Source organism: Carettochelys insculpta, chromosome 1 (genome assembly GCF_033958435.1).
Source record: "Carettochelys insculpta isolate YL-2023 chromosome 1, ASM3395843v1, whole genome shotgun sequence".
Taxonomy (NCBI): Eukaryota; Metazoa; Chordata; order Testudines; family Carettochelyidae; genus Carettochelys; species Carettochelys insculpta.
In genome coordinates, this window is record NC_134137.1 from 335,313,870 (window position 1) to 335,338,285 (window position 24,416).

Consider the following 24,416-nt stretch of genomic DNA (forward strand, 5'->3'; position numbering starts at 1 on the left):
AGCACAACTGTTAAGAATGAACAGAGTAACCAGTACATGCGTATACTGTGACTAAAATACGAATTTCCTGGATTTTACTTTTATCAGTACTGCTGTGCCTACACAGAGGTGGAAATGTTCCTCCCTGTGCAACATCAACATACTGGTAATGGCTTATGAAGCTCAAACCCTTTACACCTGCACAACAAGGTTGCAAAGTACATTTGAGAACAAACAGAATAACCAATGCAGGTGTACAGTGAGAACAGTGGCCATGACTAAGCTCGGATCATGCAGCTGCCTGGAGCCCCCTTGTGGGCATAAGGGTCTTGCAAGCAGATCCCAGTACAGCACGGGAGACTAAGAATTTACCATTTTACCGAGTGATCTGATGACTGCATGTTTTATATTTCATTTAACAGGAGGCAGCTGCTCCTTTTAAAAGTATGTTGATTATATTTCTTATTTACTTGGACTTTTTTCAGGATTGAACCTTCCAATTGTTGTCTCTGGATGCCTGGATCAGGCTGTGCTGTCAAAGTCAAACATCGCAAGCAGCCCTTCTCAGCCAGTCAAGTCACATGCTGGGGATGAAAGGACAGATTTTGCCCATCTGTGGAACATGTGGAACCGGACGAATAGTACAGAGCAGTAAGATAATGATTTAGTAGCATCAATTTCTGGCCATCTGTAATATTTCATAGTATGTTTGTGTGAGAAGCAGTGCAGCGGCATATAGCAAGGATCAGAAACCCAGCAGCACTCTCTCTATGCAAGTACTTAACGTGGTCATTATACCTGTAGTACCTTAGGACTTGTCTACACATACAGCAGTAGTGCAGCTGTCTGCACTGGTGCAGAGGTTGATGTAACTCATTTTGTTCAGTTGGTGGGTGGTATATTCATACCCCTGAAGGGCATAAGTTATGTCGACGCACCCTATAGTGCGGACACAGCCTTAGTGTATACACACACGCACCTTCAAACTCACTGATAATTGTGATAATTTAATCACTTATGCAGGCACAGATACATGCACACTTCTGAATAATATGTAACAGTAGCAGATCTATCAACCCATGCCCTGTTTGTGCCCTGGCCTACCCTGCCCACAACCCATAAGCTCTTCTGCACAGAGCCCCCCAGTAGCTGGCTCTGGCGTATTGGAGTATGCCCTCCCAGCACAGGGTCTCTAAATCCTTCTGTTTTAGCAGAACCCTACAGATCCTGCTGCCTGAGATCCTCTGAGACAGAGCCTGACTGCCCTGCTAGGACTGCTGTGCAGGACAGCCAAGCTTCTGTGCTCCAGATCTCCCCAGGAAGATTAAGCTTCTCACCAGTCTGTAGCACTGGTTCCTACCTTGGGCTCTCTGGCACATTCCCTGAGCACTGGCTCTCAGTCTGCTACCTGTACCTGGGAAAGGATCTCCTTTGCCCACCTGCCCCAGGCCTAAAGGATCAGTGCTAACACCTCAATAAAACCCGGCGTTTAAACTCACCCTATCCCAGATTTGTTCCAGTTCATTTCCCTCACGGCGCTACCAGAGCAGTTACAACACACTTACTGCAGAGTCTAGCACATTTCTGCTTTTGCTTATTGCATAAAGCAAGAGACAGCACAGCTGGTACAAAGCAATATATGTTCCCACTGCAATGCCCCTCACTCGCTCTCCCTTCCCTTGTGAGTCGTTGGGGACCATATGGGGTCCGGGAGACAAATAAGGAGTCCCTTGTGTCATGAGGAGTTGCACGCTACTTCTTCCTCGTGGACTGGAGAAAATAGCCCATTTGAGCAGAACAGTTTCTGCCCTTTTCAAACCCTTAGACCCTCTGTGTCAGGGACACGCTTGCCAGCTTCCCCATATGAGCACAAACCCCTGCTCAGCGACCTGATTGCCAAAAAGATGAGTTCCGAGCAGGAACCAGTCTTTTGTCTAGAATTAATAGCTTTCCAAAGACAAGATATTTAGAGTCAACTGTCCTCTATTATGCTTTGCCTCCAGCTTTTGGACTCTCCATCCAACATAGGGACAAACAGACCATGAAGGAGACAAAAGGTTTCACATTTAAGATGGAGTCTGCAGCCTGACACACACAAAATTCATAAACACATATATTCCCAGATTGTTACTTCCTCCTTTGCTGCAGAGGAGAGAAGAAGATTTGTTTCTACAATATTGCACCTCCTCACAATTTTCTGAAGTAGGCAAGTGCAGTGAATCCAAATCCACATTTGAGTAAACTGAGGCCTGAAAAGGTTTCATGCATTGCAGAAGGCAACAAAGAGCTGGAAGCAGAATGCAAGAGTCCTGTGTTGTTTGCTACTGGATCACAGGTACTATCCAGCATTTTATAGTCTTCTCTTTATGTCGTTCACTGAATTAACATTAATGTTCACAGTACCCATTAAATGAGACAATGACTAAATCAGTGAATTTTCCCCAAAGGTAACAATATCGGGCTTTTAAATAATAATTTTCCTGCATTGGAGTGCTTTCTCCCAGACATGCCAACTTGTAAACTGGTCATGAGAGTCGCAATTTCTGAGTAAAATTGTGCCCCACTCAGGATCTCGCAAGAGAAATATCAAGCATCAGGCATTGTTTTTCTCAGCCACGACTGAAAACAAAATCCTGATATCTGAGAGTTCTAAAAGCAAGGCTTAATTTTACTTTAAAATCCTGTCATCCTCCCTGGGTGCCGCAGGCCTTCCTGCTGCCTCCCGCCCTGGGTGTGGGATGGTGGGGCCAGGCTCCTGCCGTCAGCTCTGTGGAGCTGCTCCTCCACCAGCCTAGGAAGTGGGAGAGGGACCCCCTGCGGCCACCCCCACCAGGCTTGGGGAGGGGAAAGAACCCTAAGAAGTAGCAGTGAGGCTGGGAGGGCTGGACTATGGACTGGGGGTGAAGGGGAGGCCGAAGTAAGAAGCTGGGGGCTGATGGTGTGGGAGAGCTGTGTTGGTGGTGGGTTTTGTGCAGAGGGGCTGAGTTGTGGGAGGGTGCAGTGGGGGCTGATCGGGTAAAGGGTTGTATTGAGGGGGTGGTGATGCTGGGGGCTGGGGACTGAACTGAGGGGAGCTGCATTGAGATGGGTTGGTGGGTACAGAACTGATGGGATACTGGGGACAGGGTTAATTGCTGGGCAGGTGAGGAGCAGATGTGGCAATCTGAGCTCCTGCGGAAAGGGTCACAAACACCTGCTACGTGTGGGAGCGTGGGCAGCAGACACCGTCACTTGCACACACTTTGGAGACGGAAGTGGGAGGAGATCAAGAATCAAGAGACTGACCTAAAAACACTCAATATGAGATATACTTTAAATCTCATGATTCTGAGCCAGTCTCTTGATTTTTAATCTCTTGAATGTGGCACTAAAATCCTACAGCTGATTCCTTGCAGACCAGCGTAGCACTAGAACAATAGCTGGACATCACTGTAGGGTGGCCTCTGATGCATTCCTACAAAACTGGACTTTCTCATATTTGCAGGAGTTGCACGACCCAACCCTTTGCCAGCCTGACCCTGGACACTGGGTGTGTGAGAGCTCATACCATGGGGAGTATCATTTTGCAGAACGTGCTGTTCTGCCTCCAGCAATGTGACCTTGTATGTGTGAGGTCATGCCCGGGGAGCATTCTACCAAAGGGTACCACGACCAGTACTGACTAAACCACCTCTGATTTTATCTGAGTACTGGACTGGAGACAAACCCTAGAAAAACAGGACTGTCTAGTGAAATCCTGGACAAACGGCCTGCTTGCAACCCTATCATTTCCAAATCAAAACCTGCTCAGGCTATTGTTCACTAGGTTATAAAGGGCCATTACCACATGTCATAGTCCTTTATAGTATTTTATGTAGGCACTGATCTCAACTTCCTCTCTTGTTGCCGAGTCTCCAGGATTGTCTTGGAGTCTCCAGAAATTAAAGATTAATCTTAAATAAAAGATGATATCCTGTGATGATATCTCAAGGGATACGTTCTTCGAAAATTCTCTTCAGCGATGTCATGCAATAACGACAGGCACACAACAATGGTGTTTTAGGGTGCGGTGTCCACTTAAATATAATGGATTGGCATTCATGTTACACTCACTCTCAGGACCAGGCTGGGAACGGGGAAGCTAATGATCCAGCCAGTGGACCAAACCTACCAATGAATCCCTGGTCTTGTGTCACCTAAGGAAGGGGGAGACAACTTTTTATGTTGGGCCCCAATTTTTATCCCTGCAATTAGCAGGGACCTCCCAACCTGCCTAATGTCATACAAACCGACAGAAATTGTGGTTGTGTTCATATGAAAAAAAACCCCAAAACCTTTTGGCATGTGTAGGAAAATAAGATGTAAAAACTTTATGAATTGGTTTATAGACGTGAATACACAGACATAAAAACAGTAACATATTTTAACATTTTTAACAAGATGGATGACCAAGAGAGCCAGCAGCTGATCATGGCCGGCATAGGGTTTCTCTTACTATTTCTTCCTGTTGTTGGATTTCTTCCTGTTCTTATTTCTTCCTCTTGGATTTCTTACAAAATGTCTGTCTGTGTTCACTAATTATGACTTTGCTCTAATGTGTTTTTTACTTATAAGTCTGTGATACCTTCTGTCAACCATGACACCATCTTGTAGCTTTTTGTCTGTGAATTACAATCAAATAAACCTTTCAAGCAGTAAAAACAGACTTGGTTCAAAGCATTGTTCCACCCAACTTGGTTTCATCCCTTGTGCCACTTCACTGGGAAAAAGTCTTCTGTTTTCAGTATTCTTACACCTCTTTTTCCTTGTGACATAAAGGAAGCAAGCACTTTCCTAACACTGAATTGTTCTTATTTTCCAGGAGTTCTATACCAGCTCAAGACTTCTCCATCATCATGAAAGTGTATGTGCTAGTGACATCCTTAACACCTTTGCGGGCATTCATTCATTCAACTGCCATTGTCTGGCATCCTCCCAAGAAGAAGCACTTTTCTTTAAAGGTAAAATCTCTTTGTTTCTAACTGGTTCATTCACTCAAAGTACAGTGGTAGGAAGGCTGACAATCTGGTTCTTCTGCCTTCTGCAATAACGAGCAGTCTTGTAGCACCTTAAAGACTCACAAATTTGTGTGTGGGCTCATGCCATGGGGGAGTCATTTTTAGAATGCCTCCAGCAATGTGAGCTTGTATGTGTGAGGTCATGACTGTGGAAGCATGAACTCGCGCGCTTGGCCCGACCATTCCATACCTTGCACGTCTGCTTGAGGATGGGCAAAACTGCAGCTCCCTCCCTCCCACCTGCAGGACTATCCCCAGGTCCCAAATGAGATTGTTAAGGTGCTACAGGACTGCTTGTTATTGTTGAAGCTGCAGACTGACACAGCTACCCCTCTGAGACTTCTTCCTCAAGAAGAAGCCATTCCTTCACTAACAATAAACAGGCTTTTCATACAGAGCTTTCATTGGCCAGACAAAAGAGTAGAGCTGAGGGCATATTGTCATGCACAACAGGGTTATCAGGGCATCTGTGTTTTGGCTGCACTGTGCAAGAGCAGATGCCAAGCTGTGTTTGAGCTGTCAGACACCACCGTGCATAAACTGCAGCGCTGAAGCTTTTCCTCTCTTGACGTTCATCTGCTATGGAAGAAAGTAAAATCAGTATAGAAAATAACGGCTGGTTTAAGGTGGAGGGAGTGGGTCTCCTGTGCACCAGCCTTAGGATCTGAGGTTTTATGAAAAGGGATGCTTTGTAAATAAGCTTGAGAGGATTTGATTTTAATTGGTAAATGCCAGTAAATGCCACTTTCACTGCATATGAAGAAATTGTTGAGAAAACATTTCCATTGGTAATAACAGAAATTTACAGCTGGGCAAAATAGGAAAAATGCAACTTGAAAACATACTAAAGTTTGACTTTAAAAGATATTCACTTTGTATATTTTGACACATAGTGTTGACAGTATGTGTTTTAATGTGTTTAAAGCTTCAGCTTTTTGAATTGCAGCGTCTGTTGGCATTAAATAATTGTCTGGCACTCCCACATTCACAATTTCATACAATTCTGAAAGCTTAAATTGATAAGAACTTTCAAAGTGCATAAAGACATATAATCGGCTCTTGCTAAGCCTATTTATAAGTGTCTAAAATAGATAAGATATTGTCTTCTCCAGGTGGCTGGGAAGAGGCTGCCACCATCTGCTTCCCCCATCTATCTCACCCAGTGGCTCCTGCCTTCTCATGGGTGTCCGTTCCATTTAACAGGAACTGTGCTTGTGACATTTCAGCTCTTCATACAGTGCTAGAGGATCCCTTGTAGATCATTCCATCCTTCCTTCTGCAGGCAGGAAGCACTAGAGCTGCAAAGCCTTCTCTGGGGCTTTTTTGGGATGTTGCAATATTTCAGCCCCTGCACCTTTGCCCAAGGGTGGGCAAATCTGCATCCCTTGCCTTTTGCCCACAAGGAGATCCCCAGATCCCAAATGAGTCACTTGGGTAGGAAGTACAATTTGGGTCTAAGCCAGAATGAGTGCTGGCATCTGAATCCTACTTAATATTAACATGTTAGGGGCATATTGAAGCCTGCGAGGCAATGTTGTTGCTCCTTTTTATCATCTCCACTTGTGGAAATGAACTGGTCTTCCTCATCTGAGTCACCCACTGAACAGACCTCTACTTCCTCTGAGTTTAACTGCATTTTAAGTTAACTAAAATGTTACAGGCGTCCAGGATCATCCTTATAATCCTGTAACTAGGAACTAGCTTGCAGGACAATAACCAATAGTAATTGTGGCCTTGCACTCTGGAAAACAATCAGCACTAATATAAGACAGCAAAGAGGCACATCAGCCACCATCTGCAAAATTTTCTGAAGAAGCAATAGAAGTGACAGATGGAAGTAGCAGCACATAGACCATAGTCTGGTTACAGCCTCTGTGATTCTATATCTTTCACAGCTTTGGACAGAGTTGTCAGAATGGCAGGAGTTATACAAAAAGTAGTACCAGAGAAAACACTTCTATAATGATGTACATTTAAATGCAAATTAATACAATGATGGGGAGAACAGGCTATATTAGGCTGCTTCTAACTATAAACAATATGTTCAATATAGAGCTTGAGAGAAGTCAGAGAGTCTCCCGGAAATAACTAGTGAAAGCAAGGCTCTCTATAATCTAACAATTGGAATTCCGTAGGTGTGAGCAGCTAACACGTGTGAAAAATGTATAAAGGATTGCTGTGTTTGGTACTATACAGCGTCAGATGTACTGTGCAGGAGACACAAAAAGGGGCTTTTTGTTTTGGATATGGTAGTGGTTTGGTCCCTGTCAGCTAGCTACATACTATTTTGGCATGCTCGTACAGCTTGTTTTCAATACACTTCACAGTGTGTTCAGCCAAAGCTACAATGCCAGTTACCCGCTTATAGCACATCAGACACAATAAACCAGGATCTCTGAATGAAGCCAGTGAGGCTATGCCAGTTACTGAGAACTGAGGAATTTGACTTATAATAACTAGAAATGTTCAGTCTAAGGTTCTAAACTGTGGATTTCTTAGTGCAGTATCTCTCACATGCATGAAGGAAACATGGCTCATTGCTTGTTGTAAATGACTTTTGGAGCTACATACCAGCAGTAAGGGTGTTCTGGGATCTGTTGCTCACTGATTAAAGTAAGAGACATTGATATCGTTGGGAACTGAGGAAAAAGACCTAGAGAAAATGTTCTAGGAGTGTTTATAATATGTCTCTCCTGTACCCTCCTCCCAAGGAGCTCAGTCTATTCAATTAAAAAAATAAAAAACAAAACCTTGGCATGGACATGCCTGATGTTATATCCGTGCGCTGTCAGTTGGTATTTTTCTTTCTTATTCTCCCATGCTCTCAGGTGCATAGGGCTTTTACCAATTTCTGCCATTTATTTGAGTCTTGTGCTGGTCCATTTGGGATTCTGTCATGCTGATGAATTGTCAGCACGTATGAATTGCCTGAAATAATGCTGTACAGCATAATTCATTCATCTGTCTGATATGAAACTAACTAATGGGTGAAGAAGCATATATAAAAATGTCTCTGCTCTGCTGGTTAGTCCTCCTGTTCATTATGAGTCAGAAAATGACCTAGCACCGGAGTTGACCTGCTACAAATTGGCTTACTTCAGACAAAATATGTTCACTGTAGCAGTCTGGCCTAACTGGCATAAAAGTAATATAATAAATATGGTAACTGTGGAGCTCAGGATCGGCAACCCTGAATAGTGGGTGGGCTGTATGAGTGGCACTCCTACACCTCAGTGGGCCTCAGCAGCCCACTGGGTTTCCACTTGTGGCCTTGCAGCCCCCCATCAGTCCCCCATCCCACACGCACCTCTCACACACTGGGACACAGAGGCCGATACTTATCTGCTCCTCTCCCTGCCTCCCAGTACTTTGGAGCATGCAAATTGTGTGACGTGTACTCCAGCCTTGCTCCTCCACCTCCCTTCCGTCCTGTAATGGAATGCCACAAACAGCTGACTTGCGGTATTCCCGCTCTGGGAGGGAGAGGGAGGAGCAGGGATGGAGCACAAGTCAGGCAATTTGTGACTGTGTTGTGCAGGACGGGGAGGCGTAGGAAGTGCCAGGCTCCGGTGCATGAGAGAAGTGTGGAGGATGGGTGCAGGCAGGGTGTTTATGGGCTGCAGGTGAAGCACCAGCAGGCTGCATGTGGTTTGTGGCTGCAGGTTGCTTGCCACTCATATAGCTGATTATACGCTGTTGAGAATTTTGAAAAGAATTGAGACTTATTAAATATAAAATGCTTGGATTGGAGACAACATATAAAAATGAAGTTTAAGTAATTAAACAATGTCATGTAGCTGTTTAGAAAATCACATCAATTTTTAAAAAAAATAAGCTGCTGTAAATAATTCTTACAACTCACTTTTACTCATCCCAGTTATAGTGACAGGTTTACAGTGGCTTTATGTACCATCTGTATCTTTAAAAAAATAGAAACCTTATACAGTAAACTTTGTTTTACCTGATATTCAATCAACCGGAATTCTCAGATAACCCACATTCTGTCCCACCTCGAGCCATCATCGCTGCCTCTCTCCTTATTGTGCTGGAAAGCTTGGAACACCATGAACTGAATCATAGAATCATAACATGGTAGGACTGGAAGGGACCTTGAGAGGTCATTGTGTCCAGTCCCCTGCCCTCATGGCAGGACCGAGTACTGTCTAGACCATCCCTGATAGACACTTATCTAACCTGTTTTTAAATATCTCCAGAGATGAAGATTCCACCACCTCCCTAGGCAATTTATTCCAGTGTTTGCCCACCCTGACAGTTAGGAACTTTTTCCTAATGTCCAACCTAAACCTCCTTTGCTGCAGTTTAAGCCCGTTGCTTTTTGTTCTATCCTCCGAGGCCAAGAAGAACAAGTTTTCTCCCTCCTCCTTATGACACCCTTTTAGTTACCTGAAAGCCTCTATCATGTCCCCCCTTAATCTTCTTTTCTCCAAACTAAACAAGCCCAATTCTTTCAGGTGGTCTTCATACGTCATGTTTTCTAGATCTTTGATCATTCTTGTTGCTCTTTTCTGGACCCTTTCCAATTTCTCCACATCATTCTTGAAATGCGGCGCCCAGAACTGGACACAATACTCCAGATGAGGCTTAATCAGCACAGAGCAGAGCAGAAGAATGACTTCTCTTGTCTTGTTCACAGCACACCTGTTAATGCATCCCAGAATCATGTTTGCTTTTTTTGCAACATCACACTGTTGACTCATTTTTAGCTTGTGGTCCACTATAACCCCCAGATCCCTTTCCACCGTACTCCTTCCAAGACAGTCGCTTCCCAGTCTGTATGTGTGAAACTGATTGCTCCTTCCTCAGTGGAGCCCTTTGCATTCTTCTTTATTAAACTTCATCCTGTTTACTTCAGACCATTTCTCCAATTTGTCCAGATCATTTTGAATTTTGACCCTATTCTCCAAAGCAGTTGCAACGCTGGCTAGCTTCGTATCACCTGCAAACTTAATAAGTGTACTGCCTATGCCAATATCTAAATCGTTGATGAAGATATTGAACAGAACCGGTCCCAGTACAGACCCCTGTGGAACCTCACTTGTTATACCTTTCCAGCAGGATTGAGAACCATTAATAACTACTCACTGAGTATGGTTATCCAGCCAGTTTTGCACCCACCTTATAGTAGCCCCATCTAAGTGGTATTTGCCTAGTTTATTGGTAAGAATATCATGCGAGACCATATCAAATGCCTTACTAAAATCTAGGTATACCACATCCACTGCTTCTCCCTTATCTACAAGGCTCATTATCCTATCAAAGAAAGCTATCAGATTGGTTTGACATGATTTGTTCTTTGCAAATCCATGCTGGCTGTTCCCTATCAGCTTACCACCTTCCAAGTGTTTGCAGATGATTTACGTAATTACACGTTCCATTATCTTTCCTGGCACAGAAGTTAAACTGACTGGTCTGTAGTTTCCTGCATTGTTCTTATTCCCCTTTTTATAAATGGGCCCTATATTTGCCTTTTTCCAGTCTTCTGGAATCTCTCCTGTCTCCCATGATTTTCCAAAGATGATAGCTAATGGCTCAGTTACCTCCTCCATCAGCTCCTTGAGTATTCTAGGATGCATTTCATCAGGCCCTGGTGACTTGCAGACATCTAATTTTCCTAAGTGATTTTTAACTTGTTCTCTTTTTATTTTATCTTCTAAACCTACCCCTTTCCCACTAGCATTCACTATGTTAGGCATTTGTTTCTCAGACTTCTCAGTGAAGACTGAAACAAAGAAGTCATTAAGCATCTCTGCTATTTCCAAGCTTCCCATTACTGTTTCTCCTTCCTCACTGAGCAATGGGCCTACCCTATCCTTGGTCTTCCTCTTGCTTTTAATGTACTTATAAAAAGCCTTCTTGTTTCCCTTTATGCCTCTAGCTAATTTGAGCTCATTTTGTGCCTTTGCCTTTCTAATCTTGCCCCTGCATTCCTGTGTTGTTTGCCTATATTCATCCTTCATAATTTGTCCTAGTTTCCATTTTCTATATGATTCCATTTTTATTTTGAGATCACACATGATCTCCTTGTTAAGCTAAGGCAGTCTTTTGCCATATTTTCTATGTTTCCTACACAGCGGGATAGCTTGCTTTTGGGCCCTTAGTAATGTTCCTTTGAAAAACTGCCAAATCTCCTCCGTTGTTTTTCCCTTCAGTCTTGTTTCCCACGGGACCCTACCTACCAGCTCTCTGAGTTTACCAAAATCTGCCTTCCTGAAATCCATTGTCTCTATTTTGCTGTTCTTCCTTCTACCCTTCCTTAAAATTGTGAACTCTATGATTTCATGATCACTTTCACCCAAGCTGCCTTCCACTTTCAGATTCTCAATCAGTTCTTCCCTATCTGGTAAAATCAAATCTAGGACAGCTTCCCCCTGGTAGGTTTTTCAACCTTCTGAAATAAAAAGTTGTCTTCAATGCAGTCCAAGAACTTATTGGATAATCTGTGTATCGCTGTGCTAGTTTCCCAACATATATCTGGATAGTTGAAGTCCCCCATCACCACCAAATCCTGGGCCCTGGATGATTTTGTTGGTTGTTTAAAAAAAGCCTCATCCACCTCTTCAACCTGGGTAGGTGGCCTGTAGTAGACTCCTAATACGACATCACCGTTGTTTTATCCCCTTTTTAGCTTAATCCAGAGGCTCTCAACACATCCATTTCCTATGTCCATCTCCACCTCAGTCCAAGTGTGCATATTTTTAATATACAAGGCAACACCTCCTCCCTTTTTCCCTGTCTGTCCTTCCTGAACAAGTTGTACCCTTCCATACCAACATTCCAATCATGTGTATTATCCCACCAAGTTTCCGTGATGCCAACAACGTCAAAGTTGTATTTATTTATTAGCACTTCCAGTTCTTCCTGCTTATTACCCATACTTCTTGCATATGTATATAGGCATCTAAAATATCAATTTGATCTTGCCTCCCATTTGTGCCCTAACCCTCCTTTTTCTCTGCCATTATAGCCCGTGCTCCCTCCCATTTCCGACCCATCTCCCAGATCTCCATCTTCTCTACTTACCCGTGGGCTTTGCTTCCCTGTCCCCTTCAAACCTAGCCTTACTAGGTTAGCCAGTGTGTGTCCAAATAGGGTCTTCCCTCTCCTCAGAAGGTGAACTCCACCTCTGCCTAGGAATCCTTCCTGGAATAGCATCCCATGGTCGAGGAAGCCAAAGCCCTCCTGGCAACACCATTGCTCCAGAGAATTAAAGTGCTAATGTGCGCACATAAAAAAAAACCCAAAAAGCACATAAAAAAAAGCACATAAAATAAAGCCCAAAGCACCTGACAGAAATAAGTGTCCCCTTTTTGGTAACTACTGCTCTGAGCACTTGAGCAACACCCTGCCACCAAACAGACATGTGAATGGCTGCTTCTTGTGCATCACCCCACCCCTCCTGAGCTGGCCCGCTCAGCACCTGCCCAGCCTCCCTTCATGCTTCATGCATGTGTGGCCATCTGACTCCTCTGCTCTCCCGCCTGGTGTCCATCACCCAGAGTAGTTCCCTGTGCAGTGTGGCCATGTGCAAGCCCCACAAGAAGTTCAGCGCCCCCGTCATCTTCAGTGCCGGCTCCTGCTCAGCCACTGTCCTGTTACCTAATTGGTGGGAATGGCGTGGAGATGGTGCTTGAAGAAGGTGACAATGTCCTGCTTGCCAGGCTTGCATATTGCCCGTACCTTGTGGGGAGCCGCTCTGGGCAGTGGACACCAGGCAGGAGAGCTGTGATTAGCCAATGGGATCATGAGGTTCCCCATCTGATGGAGCTATCGCGGGGGGGTTGCTATTTATTATCTGGAATATTTGATCTTCCAGCAAACATCCAGTGCCAGGACTGCTGGATATAAAAGAATCTACTGTAAAATAATTGCTCAGTGAGAGAGTATAACTCCCCTGCCATGAACAGGAATGATTATGTGTGCTGATTGAGCATAGATCATTTGGTATGAAACATATGCGAAGAATTAACACCTAAATGCTTTCCGATATATAGGTTGAACCTCTCTCGTTCAGCACTCTCAGGACCTGACCAGTGCCAGATGAGAGAATTTGCTGAACGATGGGAGGACAATATTTTTTACCATATTACCAACGCTTCCACTGCTCCTGGGCATTTGGAAGACGTTTAAGGATAAATTGCACCTAAATAACAGCACAGAATGCTGAGGGCCAGGACTGGTGGCTGTAAAGAAATGTTACTGGACCAAGGGAAACTTGGCCACACCCGTGATAAGTGGTTGTCCAGCTAACTAAAATCATGCCGGATTATAGAGTTTGCTGGGTGAGAGATTGCAGTATTAAAGAGGTTCAAACTGTACAGTATTGGCCGTGCTCATGTGTGGACATTTTCTTTGTTCATTATTGGCTTCAACATTGACAGGCCATGCAGTAGTTACCAAAAGGGGACACTTATTTCTGTCAGGTGCTTTGCACTATCCTTTGTAGTACTTGAGGACTGGGCTTGTTTTTATGTGCGCACATTAGCACTGTGATTCTCTGGAGCAATATTCCCTTAACTACTCTTCAAGATCCTGGTTGTGGCTGATTGTTAACCAAGGGTCCTGTTTTTTATATTTTGACAACACTTGTATAGCTTGTCATGTCAAAAAAAAGAAAAATGGGAAATGACTACCTAGGACAGAGTTCTGTGGAAAGGGATGTAGGAGTCAGAGTGGACCAGGAGCGAAATATGAGTCAACATTGTAACACAGTTGCAAAAGCAAGCAAACATCATTCTGGGATGCATTAACAGGAGTGTTGTAAGGCAGACATGAGAAGTAATTCTTTCTCTGTACTTTGAACTGATAAAGCTTTAATTGGAATATTGTGTCCATTTCTGGGTGCTATATTTCAGAAACGATGTGGACAAACTGGGGAAAAGTCCACAGAAGTGTAATAAAAATAGTTAAAAATCTAAAGAACCCATGACCTATGAGGAATGACTGAAAGAATTGTGTTTGTGTAGGCTGGAAAACAGAAGACTGCGAGGGAACATGATAACATTTTTCAAGTACATAAAAGGCTTGTTACAAGGAGGAGGGAGAAAAATGATTCTCTTTAACTGCTGATTATAGGACAAGAAGCAATGGGTTTAAACTGCCACAAGGGAGGTTTAGGTTTGGGCAATAAGAAAAACTTCCTAACTGTCAGGGTGATTAAACACTGGAATAAATTGCTTAGAGAGGTTGTGGAATCTCCATAATTTTAAAGAGCAGGTTGGACAAAAACCTGTCAGGAATAGTCTAGATGGTGCTTGGTCCTTCCATGAGTGCAGGGGACTGCCTGGATGACCTTTTGCAGTTCCCTCCTGTCCTATAATTTGGTGATTCTGTGTCAGCAGGGACTTTTCTGAATTATATTGATAGGCTTCAGTAAAAGAGATGAATGGATATTAGAGCTTTTTAATCTTAGGTCAGGTCTACACTAGAGCTGAAATTCAATCCTAGATGTGCAATTCCAGTGACAGCAATTGTGTAGCTGGAATCGAGATATCTACAGTCAACTTATCTGGCCGTCTTCACTGATAGAGGTCAACAGGAGAAACTCTCCCACCGACATCGCTTACTTCTCATGATAATCAGTAGTACAGGGGTCGACCGTCAAACCCTGATAGTTTGATTTCATGAATCCCCACTTGGCGTGTGAAATTGAACCCAAGAAGATCGACCCTAACCAGGTTGATCTCCCAGTAGGTGTAGATGTACCCTCAGAAGAGAGTTTAATTACTCAGTTAATTATTTTGATCTATTCACTCTCCCATCTATTATCTTTTAGGATATGCATTTGCTTTCACCTGGCTGCAGCTATGTCTCATGGGCAGGCGTTTTCCCTTACATAGTCAGTAGTATTTTGCACTGCCACTGGAGTGACTCTGACTTGCTGTGGCTATGTTTACACTGAGCCCTAAACTCAAAATAAGATATGTAATTTGTGCTACGCAAATTACATATCCTATTCTGAGTTAATTTCAAAATGGGCTATTTCAGGATTTGGTGCTGTCTATACAGCACCAAATGTCAAAATACTGCGGCATCTCAACTCATTCTTTACTCCTCCTGCAACGAGGTACAGAGGGAGGCCAAAATAGAGCATCCATTATTTAAAAAAATATTCTGAAATAGGGAGTGCATTTCATAGACATGAAGTAGCTATTTTGGAATACCTTGGTACCCTGAAATAGCTCTGCAAGTGTAGACTTAGTATGTGCATGTGCAAAATGGGTAGTTGGGTGCATAACAGTTTTCTAGATCTAATCACCCATTTTGTGAAGTTATGCAACTTTAGATATTCCTCTTAAAATATTATTCGTAACTAACTTTCAAAGCGCACAGCACACTAAAAACTTATTAAAGTTAGTTGCTGTTGTATAACACTTCCAAGATGTAAGCCAAAATTACCAAACGTTGAAACTGTCTCTTGTGTATTGTGCATATGAAACATTTAATAAACAAGAAGTTTTTTCCAAGTTAACATATGCGCAAACAAAACTGGAACAGTGTGCTTGTAGGAAATCTGCCTTCTAATATGATTTGGGGATCTCACTTAGAGCTGCACAGTATGAAAACCAGTGGCAATATTGCCCTCGTGTGGTCTCTTTTAATATTGTGTTAGGACCTTCCAAAATGTTAAAGTAAAACAGAATTAAAATCTACATCTGAGTAATGAGAAAAATTTCTAATACAACAGAACCTTATACTATTTTCGCCTCATTTTATTTTATCTGGGTTTAAATTACTCATTTTTGGCCTTATTTCTTTGGAAGCAGGATATGTAAGGACTCTATAGCTACGTCTACACGTGTATGCTACATCGAAATAAGTTATTTCGATGAATAGCATCTACACGTCCTCCAGGGCTGGTGCCGTCGACATTCAGCATCGATGTTGGGCAGCACCACATCGAAGTAGGCGCTGCAGGGGAGCGTCTACACGCCAAAGCGGCACACATCGAAATAAGGGTGCCAGGAACAGCTGCAGACAGGGTCACAGGGCGGACTAGCACTTCTGGGGCAACAGCAAGCCGCTCCCTTAAAGGGCCCCTCCCAGACACACGCAGCCTGCACAGCACGTGGTCTGCAGAGCCACAGGCACGCACACCCGTCGAAGCAGTATGGACCCCCAGCAGCAGCAGCAGCAGCAGCAGCCAGAGGTCCACACAGCCGCCCCTGCAGGAGCAGTGCTCGCCCTGCTCAATGCTATGCAGGAGGCAGCTGATCACCTTTTATTCACAGAAGAGGAGCCGCCCCCAGGGAAGGAGGAAGCAGACCCAGACCCTGCTGTCCTCCGCTGCCCACCCCCCACCCGCCGCACACGCTGCCGGCTGTGGAGCTACCCCACGAGCACCGACTGGTGGGAGTGGCTGGTGATCGGCGAGTGGGACGACGAGTGCTGGCTCCAGAACTTTGGCATGAGCCGGCAGACATTCCTGGAGCTCTGCCAGTGGCTCACCCCTGCACTGAGGCACCAGGACACCTTCATGCGGTGTGCCCTCAGCATGGAGAAACGGGTTGGCATCGCTGTCTGGAAGCTGGCCACTCCAGACAGCTACTGATCCGTGGGGCAGCAGTTTGGCGTCGGCAAGGCCACCGTTGGGGCTGTCCTCATGGAGGTATGAGGACCCACGGCGGGGGGGGGAGCCCAGGGTGGAGGGCAGCCCTTGGGGGGAGGGCAGCCCTGGTGGGGGGAGGGCCAGACACACCCTGTACACCCCTCACTGGTGGTCTCCCATGTCCTTCCCCTGCAGGTTGTCCGCGCCATCAATGCCCTGCTCCTCCACAGGCTCGTGCGGCTTGGGGACCCGGATGCCGTCATTGTGGGGTTTGCCAGCCTGGGCTTCCCAAATTGCTTTGGGGCTCTGGATGGGACCCATAACCCCATCCATGCTCTGGAGCACAGCGGAGGATGCTTCCTGAACAGGAAGGGCTACCATTCTGTGGTTCTCCAGGCCTTGGTGGACAGCCGGGGCTGCTTCCTGGACTTTTATGTTGAGTGGCCTGGCAGCACCCACGATGCCCGGGTGTTCAGGAATTCAGGCCTGTGCCGCCGGCTGGAGGCGGGGACCTACATCCCCCAGCGGGAGATCTCTGTGAGGGACACCACAATGCCCCTCTGCGTCGTCGCAGATGCGGCATACCCCCTCCGGCCCTGGCTCATGCACGCTTACACGGGCCATCTGTCAGCCAGCCAGGAGCGCTTCAACATGCGCTTGAACCATGCGTGCCAGGTGGTTGAGCGCACTTTTGGCCACCTCAAAGGGCGCTGGAGGTGTCTCCTCACCCGCCTTGATGCAGGCCCCACCAACATCCCCCAGATTGTGGGCGCATGCAGCGCACTCCACAACCTGGTCGAGAGCAAGGGGGAGGCATTCTTTCAGGGCTGGGCTGTGGAGGCTGCAAGGGCTGACATGCAGCCACCTGCTGCCCCCGGTCACCAGGTGGACCCCGAGGGGATCCGGGTCCGGGAGGCCCTGCGGGCCCATTTCAACCAGGCCGTGGGGTGAACACTGGCAGGCCCCCCACTGCACCCCCCCATCCTCCACAACACTCCCTGCCCCTACGCCCACACCACAGAGCACCCAAGAGCACAACCCGCCCCCACTTTTCTTGAAGTCAACGTAAGGCGGCGAGACGTCGAAGTGGCGGGCGCTATTTCAAAGTTGGCGCGGCTACTTCGAAGTAGCCGGCACGTGTAGATGCGGCTTATGTGTTGTGGCAAGGGACCCTCTTACCCAGGCCATTGTTTGGGTCATTCTCTTGCCCCTTTCCCTTAGGGGCAGGGGCTTGCAATTGATCTCTGTGATAGGGAGCCCAGTCACTCCTCCTGGGACTTCCTGCCCTGCTGTTCCTGCCCTGAAGCTAGTATGCCTCATGCTCAAACTTTTGCTCTTGCTTTGTTTCTCCTATGCCTCTCCTCCCACTCTCTCTCCCCACACCTTCCACCTATGGAGGTTTTTAAAGACCTTCATCAAGTCAGCAGTGCAGTCCACTGGCCCCAGTCTGCCTGAGCCATTTCCCTCCCAGCTGCTTCTGATTGCTCTGTTGCCCTCTGCTTCTATTTAGCAGGTCTTCTCGCCTTTCTGGGGTGCCTTTCTCCACCCTGACGGACTCTCTGGCCTGACCCTGCCACACATCTCCCCTCCCCCACCCTACACACTCATCACCACAGGGTTGGGCTAATTGGGTCAGGAGACAGTGCAACTTTGATGAGCCATCCATGTTTCCATGCTGGACTCCTGAACTATGTTTCACCTGGAAGTGGAAAGGCTGCAGGGATAGGAACCTACCTGGTTATCATTGCATTCTTGTCCTTGTTACGGTGCATCCATTGCAGGGGTGCATGATCGGTGACAAGGGTAGACTTTTGTTCAAGGAGGCAATAGCATAGGCTTCCATGGCCTATTTCACAGCAAGGCAGCCTCTTTCTACTATGGCATACCTGTTTTCTTGGCAAGAGCTTCCTGCTGAGGTATAGGACCAGGAATTCTTCTTACCCAGCCATTGGTGACAACACTGCCCCAATCCCACTTCTGCGGCATCGGTCTGCAGGATAAACTCCTTAAAATCAGGGGCTACGAGGACTGGGTCACTACAGAGGGCAGTTTTCAGATCCGTAAAAGCTTCTTCTGCTGCCGTGGTCCATGGGTTCTGGTCAGGTCGGTCAAGAGGTGTGCCCTTGAAGCTAAGTGGGGAATGAATCTATGGTAATACCCAACCAGCCCTAGGAATACCCCAACCACTTCTACTTGGTTGGGTGGGGTGAATTTTGTATTGCTTCCACTTAGTTGAGTTGCCCCTTACTGCAATATACCTGAGATATTTAGCTTCAGCCAGCCCAATTACACACTTAGCGGGGTTTTCCGTAAGCCAGCTGTGCTTAGGATCTCCAGCACAGCCTCCACCTTCTCAAGGTGTGCCCCCCAATTCAGCTGTGGACAATAAAATTGTCTAAGTAGGCAGCTGCATACTTGGTATGCAGACGTAATAGCTTGTCCACACGCCTTTGGCATGTTGCAGGGGCTCCATGCAGGCCAAAGGGGAGGACCGTATGCAGGAAGGGACCCTCTGGAGTTGAGAAGACTGTCTTTTCTTTGGCTCATGGGGCCGGAGGGATCTGCCAGTAGCCTTTGGTTAAGTCAAAGGTAGACAGAAATCAGGCCTTTCCTTTGTTGGTTGATTAGCTCATTTACCCATGGCGTGGCATAGGCATCAAATTTGGACATCTCTATCAACCTTTGGAACTCATTGCAAAACTATAGGCTTCCATCAGGCTTGGGCACTAACACGATGGGATTGGACCACTGGCAGTGCAAGACTCCTCAGTGACTCCAAGTTCCAGCATTTTCTTAACCTTGTCTTGGATCCTTGGGTATCAGTAGGGCTTAACGTTCACCTTCACTACTGGATCCGTGATTATGTCATGGTAAACCTCAGTTGGTCTCCTGAGCTCAGTTGAAAATACATCATGAATTTTCTGAATCATGTCAGCTGCTTCTGCGCATTGGTCTGGGGTCAACTCAAGGAGTATAAACTCCTGTTTATGTGGGTTCCCTTCTTGGGGGGTGTTAGCCGGTGGCCGGGTAATGTGCGGTGAGGTACCAACTATGCCCTTGTTACCATCCGAGTCTTTAACTGCCAGAGCGCAGTGCTCCTTCGCAGCAGGCAGCTTGGGCCAGGCTGACGGATGACCCAGGGTCCTAAACACTCGAGTCTTTTACTGCTAGAGCAGTGAGCTCCTTCGCAGCGGGCAGCCAGTATTGACTGACGGGCGCCCCAGGAGTCTGCCACATGGAAGCGGCACGACTCTACGCTAAGCTCTCAGCACTCTCACCTATGGCCAGACTGTGGTAACCAAACGGTTAAAGTTCTTTTGATTGTGCCGGCTGGGTTGCAGTGACAGAGAGTAACAGCAGTCGGGCTTAGATCTTAACTAGTTACAAGTTTATTAAGCTACAGTTATAAGCATGCGGTTACAAAAGGCTATTGTCTACTTCTTATATCCTAGCAGAGTACAGGTGTTAACAGGTTACGTTACAATCCAATACAACGACGTCTTAATACAACGACATTTACCTATAGAGCTCTAATTCTTTAACTGTGTACACCAAAAGGAGACCTTAATGTGGGTACATCTTACCCTACTTAATATGGGTATATCTTACCCTCCTTGCGTCTCTCGATACCAGCGTAGCCAAGCCAGGATCAGTCACTCAGTTCCGCGGAAAGACGAATACGAGGTTGGGCGTCCCCAGTTGCGGACCTCAGGAGGCAATCACCTGACCCGACCAGCAGGTAGTTGGTGAAAATGCACTCAGAGTCAGTGTGCTGCTGGGCCCATCTTTATACCCCCTTGGGTCATGTATTCTCTTTCTTATCTATGGTGCCAGATCGTACTGGTCTGTCTTTGTGACACCAGTTCTCACAAGGGTGGTTTTTACTTAATTTGCACTTGTCAGAGAAATAGATAAAGAATTTAGAAGTGCAGGGCATTCTTTTACTTGGGTGGGGATTTCTCTCCTGGGATGGCTGTGTGGGTGCATCACTTTATCAGTACCAGCCAAGGGCAGTTCTTTGAGGCCCTTCGTTAATGGTTAGCCTGCTAGCCCTCTATCTGTATTTTCAGTTCCTCAGGGTCATGATGAGCCAGCACATCTGGGCCCCTTTAGGAAGGCATCAAAGACTGTGCTGTTTAACTGCTGTTCAGTGCCCTGTGTGCTCTGAGGCACCTTAGAGGGGAAGCAAAAACTGGTCTGTAGTGGGGAGATTTTGTCTGGCTACAGGGTGGTGCACTTCTCTGTCTTGCCAAGCTTTCAACAAGTTAATATGATATATTTGCTCTAGCTTCCACTGGTCAGGCTGGTGAACTTTGTAGTCTACCACACCAATGGCTTCTATCACCTCATAAGGCCACTGTCACCTGGCTAGGAGTTCACCCTTAGTAACATCACCCAGTCTCCCACATGGAACTTCTGGAGTGTTGCTTGACAGTTGTAATAGGCCTGTCGGACCTCCTGCACCTTCTCTAAATGTTCCCACCCTATGGGTGTGACACTGCCCCTCATCTGGGGCACGTGATCATTGATGTTCCTCCCTGGGTTGGGGTGCTCCTGCCACACCTCTTTGGAGAGGTCCAGAATACCCCCAGAGGTTATGCTCATACAAAAGCTCAAACAGGGAGAACCAGTAGAAGTATGACAGCAGAGTATCCCAGTCTTTGCTATCCTGGCTTACCACTTTCATGATCATATTTTTCAGAGTCCTGTTAAACCACTCAATGAGACCATCAATTTGGGCATGATAGACTGATGTCCTCCAGGCATGTATGTGGAGCAGAGTACCTAAGTCCTTCATGAGCTTGGATATGAAGAGAGTCCCCTGATCCGTTAGAATTTCCTTGAGTATCCGTCACCTAGAGAAAATCTGGATTAGCTCCCTTGCTGTTGTTGTGGACAAGGTATTACGTAGGGGCACAACCTCTGGGTACCAGGTAGCATAATCCATAACAACTAAGTATGCTCTGATGGCCTCATGTGGACTTCTCTAGTGGCCCAATTATGTTCTCTAGTGGCCCAATTATGACAGGTCTCTCAAGGGGACTTCAGTGATTGGTAGGAGTTCCCCCAGGTGCGGTCAGGGCCTATGTAACTGCCATTCAGAGACAGAAGCACAGTATCTCCAGACTTCTATGTAGATCCCTGGCCAAAAGAACCTTTGTAGGTCCAGGATCTTGTCTACTGCCAGATGCTCACCAAACAAGAGATTGTGAGCTAACTCCAGTACCTCCCTCTGGTGCTTTTGAAGTACTAAAAGTCGTTCCACCTCTTGGTCCTGTACACGAGCTACTGTATATAGCAGATCCCCCGTAATTATATAATAAGGCCCTGTACCCTTTGTCCTTCCCTCCAGAAGGACCCCATTAACCTCAGCCACATCTTTATGGAAATTTTGATAGATGGGGTCATGGGATTTATCCTGTCTGAAAATTTCCTGGGAGGGTCCAACATGTCCAAGCTCAAGGGGGCCTACCTCAGTTCCTTCCCCTGATGAACTGGGACCTGATTTCGTCTCATTTACTTCCAGGTTTTCTCTGCTAGTGGTCAGGTGGGTTTTCCCTCCTGCAAGTGCCTGCTTCAGATTTTGAGCCAAGATTTTTGTTCTCAATGTCTTAGCTGCCCTTCTCTCCTGCCTCATCTTCCAGGATTTCTCTGGCACAGAGAACAGATCCTGGGAAAATTGATGGAAGAGCTGGAGTGAGCTACCTTCTTCTGCCCAGTCCTGCAGTAGCAAGTCATTAAACTCAGGGAGGTCTTGTCCTATGACCAATGGATAGGGAAGCCTGGGATTACGCCCACAGTTACATTTGTGACACTTCCTTAACTCTCTACTCTCACAGCGATGGTGGGGTTAGGGTTTGGGTTAACATCCCCATGCACACAAGAAATCTCAATGAGCATGGCTTGGGTCAGCTGGTCCTGTCCCACTAGCTTCCCTGACACCAATGTAACTGCGCTCTTTGAGTCTACTAATGTGGTGGTTTCTACCTCATTTATTTTCACTGGCCAGGTGTATTGGTAGGGGGGCCGTTGCAATGCTTGCAAGGTTGAATAGGGATCTTGCAGGTTTCCCAGGTCACATTGCATTGGCTCTTCTCTATTAGGGCACAGTGCTACTATGTATCCTATTTCCCCACAGGCGTAACACCTATATCCTGCATGCCTCCCCTCTTTTTCTTTGGACTGTTGGGCCTTGGCCTCTGGCGCTCTCTACCCCAACTCCCAAGTCTCTTCGCAACCTCCAGTCATTCCTCCACCTCCTTTCTCTCTGTCCATGCTTGATCTGGGGCTTTGGGAGCATGGACCCTTGGAATGAGGACGGGCTTCTTGTTCTGATGCACCACCTCCCCAGGGAGTCAGGAAAGTTCCTTGGCAGTGAACTGTCTCTCCATGAGGAACACTAAACCATCAATGTAGAGGGGTCATTCTGCCCAACCCACTCCAGCAGGTCTGGTGTAACTCCTTGTGTACCCCAGGAATACCAGTCCTGGAACCTTTCCCTGCAACAAAGCCCGCTGCCAGCTTTGTCCACATATCTTCTCTGGAAATACTATCACTGGACCTAACCAGGTTACTCACAGAATCACAGGCACTTTCTCATGCTCCTCTACTAACATCATATATGCCATCATGTGCCAACAATGCCCAGATGCTTTGTATGTTGGACAGACTTCTAACTCCCTTAGACAAAGGATCAATGGGCACAAAACAGACATCAAAACACTCCAGATCCACAAACCAGTTAGTCAACATTTTAATGGAATGGGCCATTCTGTCAATGACCTAAAGGTATGTGTGTTACTGAAAAGGAATTATCGCAACGTTTTGGAAAGAGAAACATCTGAGCTGGCTTTTATATTCAAATTCGACACATTAACACATGGTTTAAATCGTGATGGGAACTTTCTGAGTCACTATAGGGGCTTGTCTGCATACTTGGCTCAGTCTAATTCTTGACCTTCCCCCCACCCCTCCACTCTCTGATTTGCTCACCTTGATTATCTTTTTCTGATTTGTCCTCCTTGCTTGCTGTTTTTGGTTCTCTGTGCCTTAAATATTGAGTCTGTTCTGGTCTGGCTATGGTCTGAAGAAGTGGGTCTGTCTCACAAAAGCTCACCTAATAAACTATTTTGCTAGTCTTTAAAGTGCTACTTGACTGCTTTTTGTTTTCCTTGTGTACCTGTTAAGGATAATGATTTCAATGTTCTTCTCTGGGCTGTGGGTCTCAGACCACAAGCATTTTTGGGCCAGATGGATCAGGTCAAATAATTGGGTTTGGGGGGTTCTGTATTTCTGATATGTACATTCATGGAATCTTTGCTGCCATGAGCCCTGCACATGCCAAAATCTCTGCCTTCACCTAGGAGTTATAATTAAGGGAAATATTGTTAAAGGCCATTTTTTCCACTTCCTCCCCAGCAGAGATTTAAAAACAACATTCTTGGGGATTATCAATAACCTGTGAAGTGAGTGGATAGTTTAAAATAAAATGATACCCAGAGAACATTTTCCACTTAAATAAATTAAACTTTAGATAAGATGAATTTGTGGCTTACTCTATTAATTGTCTTCCTTTACAAACTAGATTGCATAAGAAAAAATATGCACAAATAGGAAATTCACCATGCAGAGTAGCTGAATAATCTCTTGGTTTCCACCTTCATCTAGTGCTGTGTCAAAGGTACAGGGAAATGGCAGCACATAATAATAAATCTGGGGCAGAATAGACAGACATATTCAACAGCTAGTGCTATAAACTAACGATAAATTACTGCACTTTTTTCTCTATGATGTGTTCCGGAACCATTGTTTTTGATTATGGGTACATTTTTCTT

At 45.9% G+C, this 24,416-nt stretch overlaps 1 protein-coding gene across 1 annotated transcript in view; it reads left to right on the forward strand.

Moving 5' to 3' along the window:
* CPED1 (cadherin like and PC-esterase domain containing 1) overlaps positions 1-24,416 on the forward strand; it is a 227,849-nt gene that overhangs the window by 71,780 nt on the left and 131,653 nt on the right. Inside the window, exons 6-7 of the mRNA XM_075015052.1 lie at positions 465-630; positions 4,820-4,958. Of these exons, the coding sequence (XP_074871153.1) occupies positions 465-630; positions 4,820-4,958 (305 nt within the window). The remainder of the gene's footprint in view (positions 1-464; positions 631-4,819; positions 4,959-24,416) is intronic.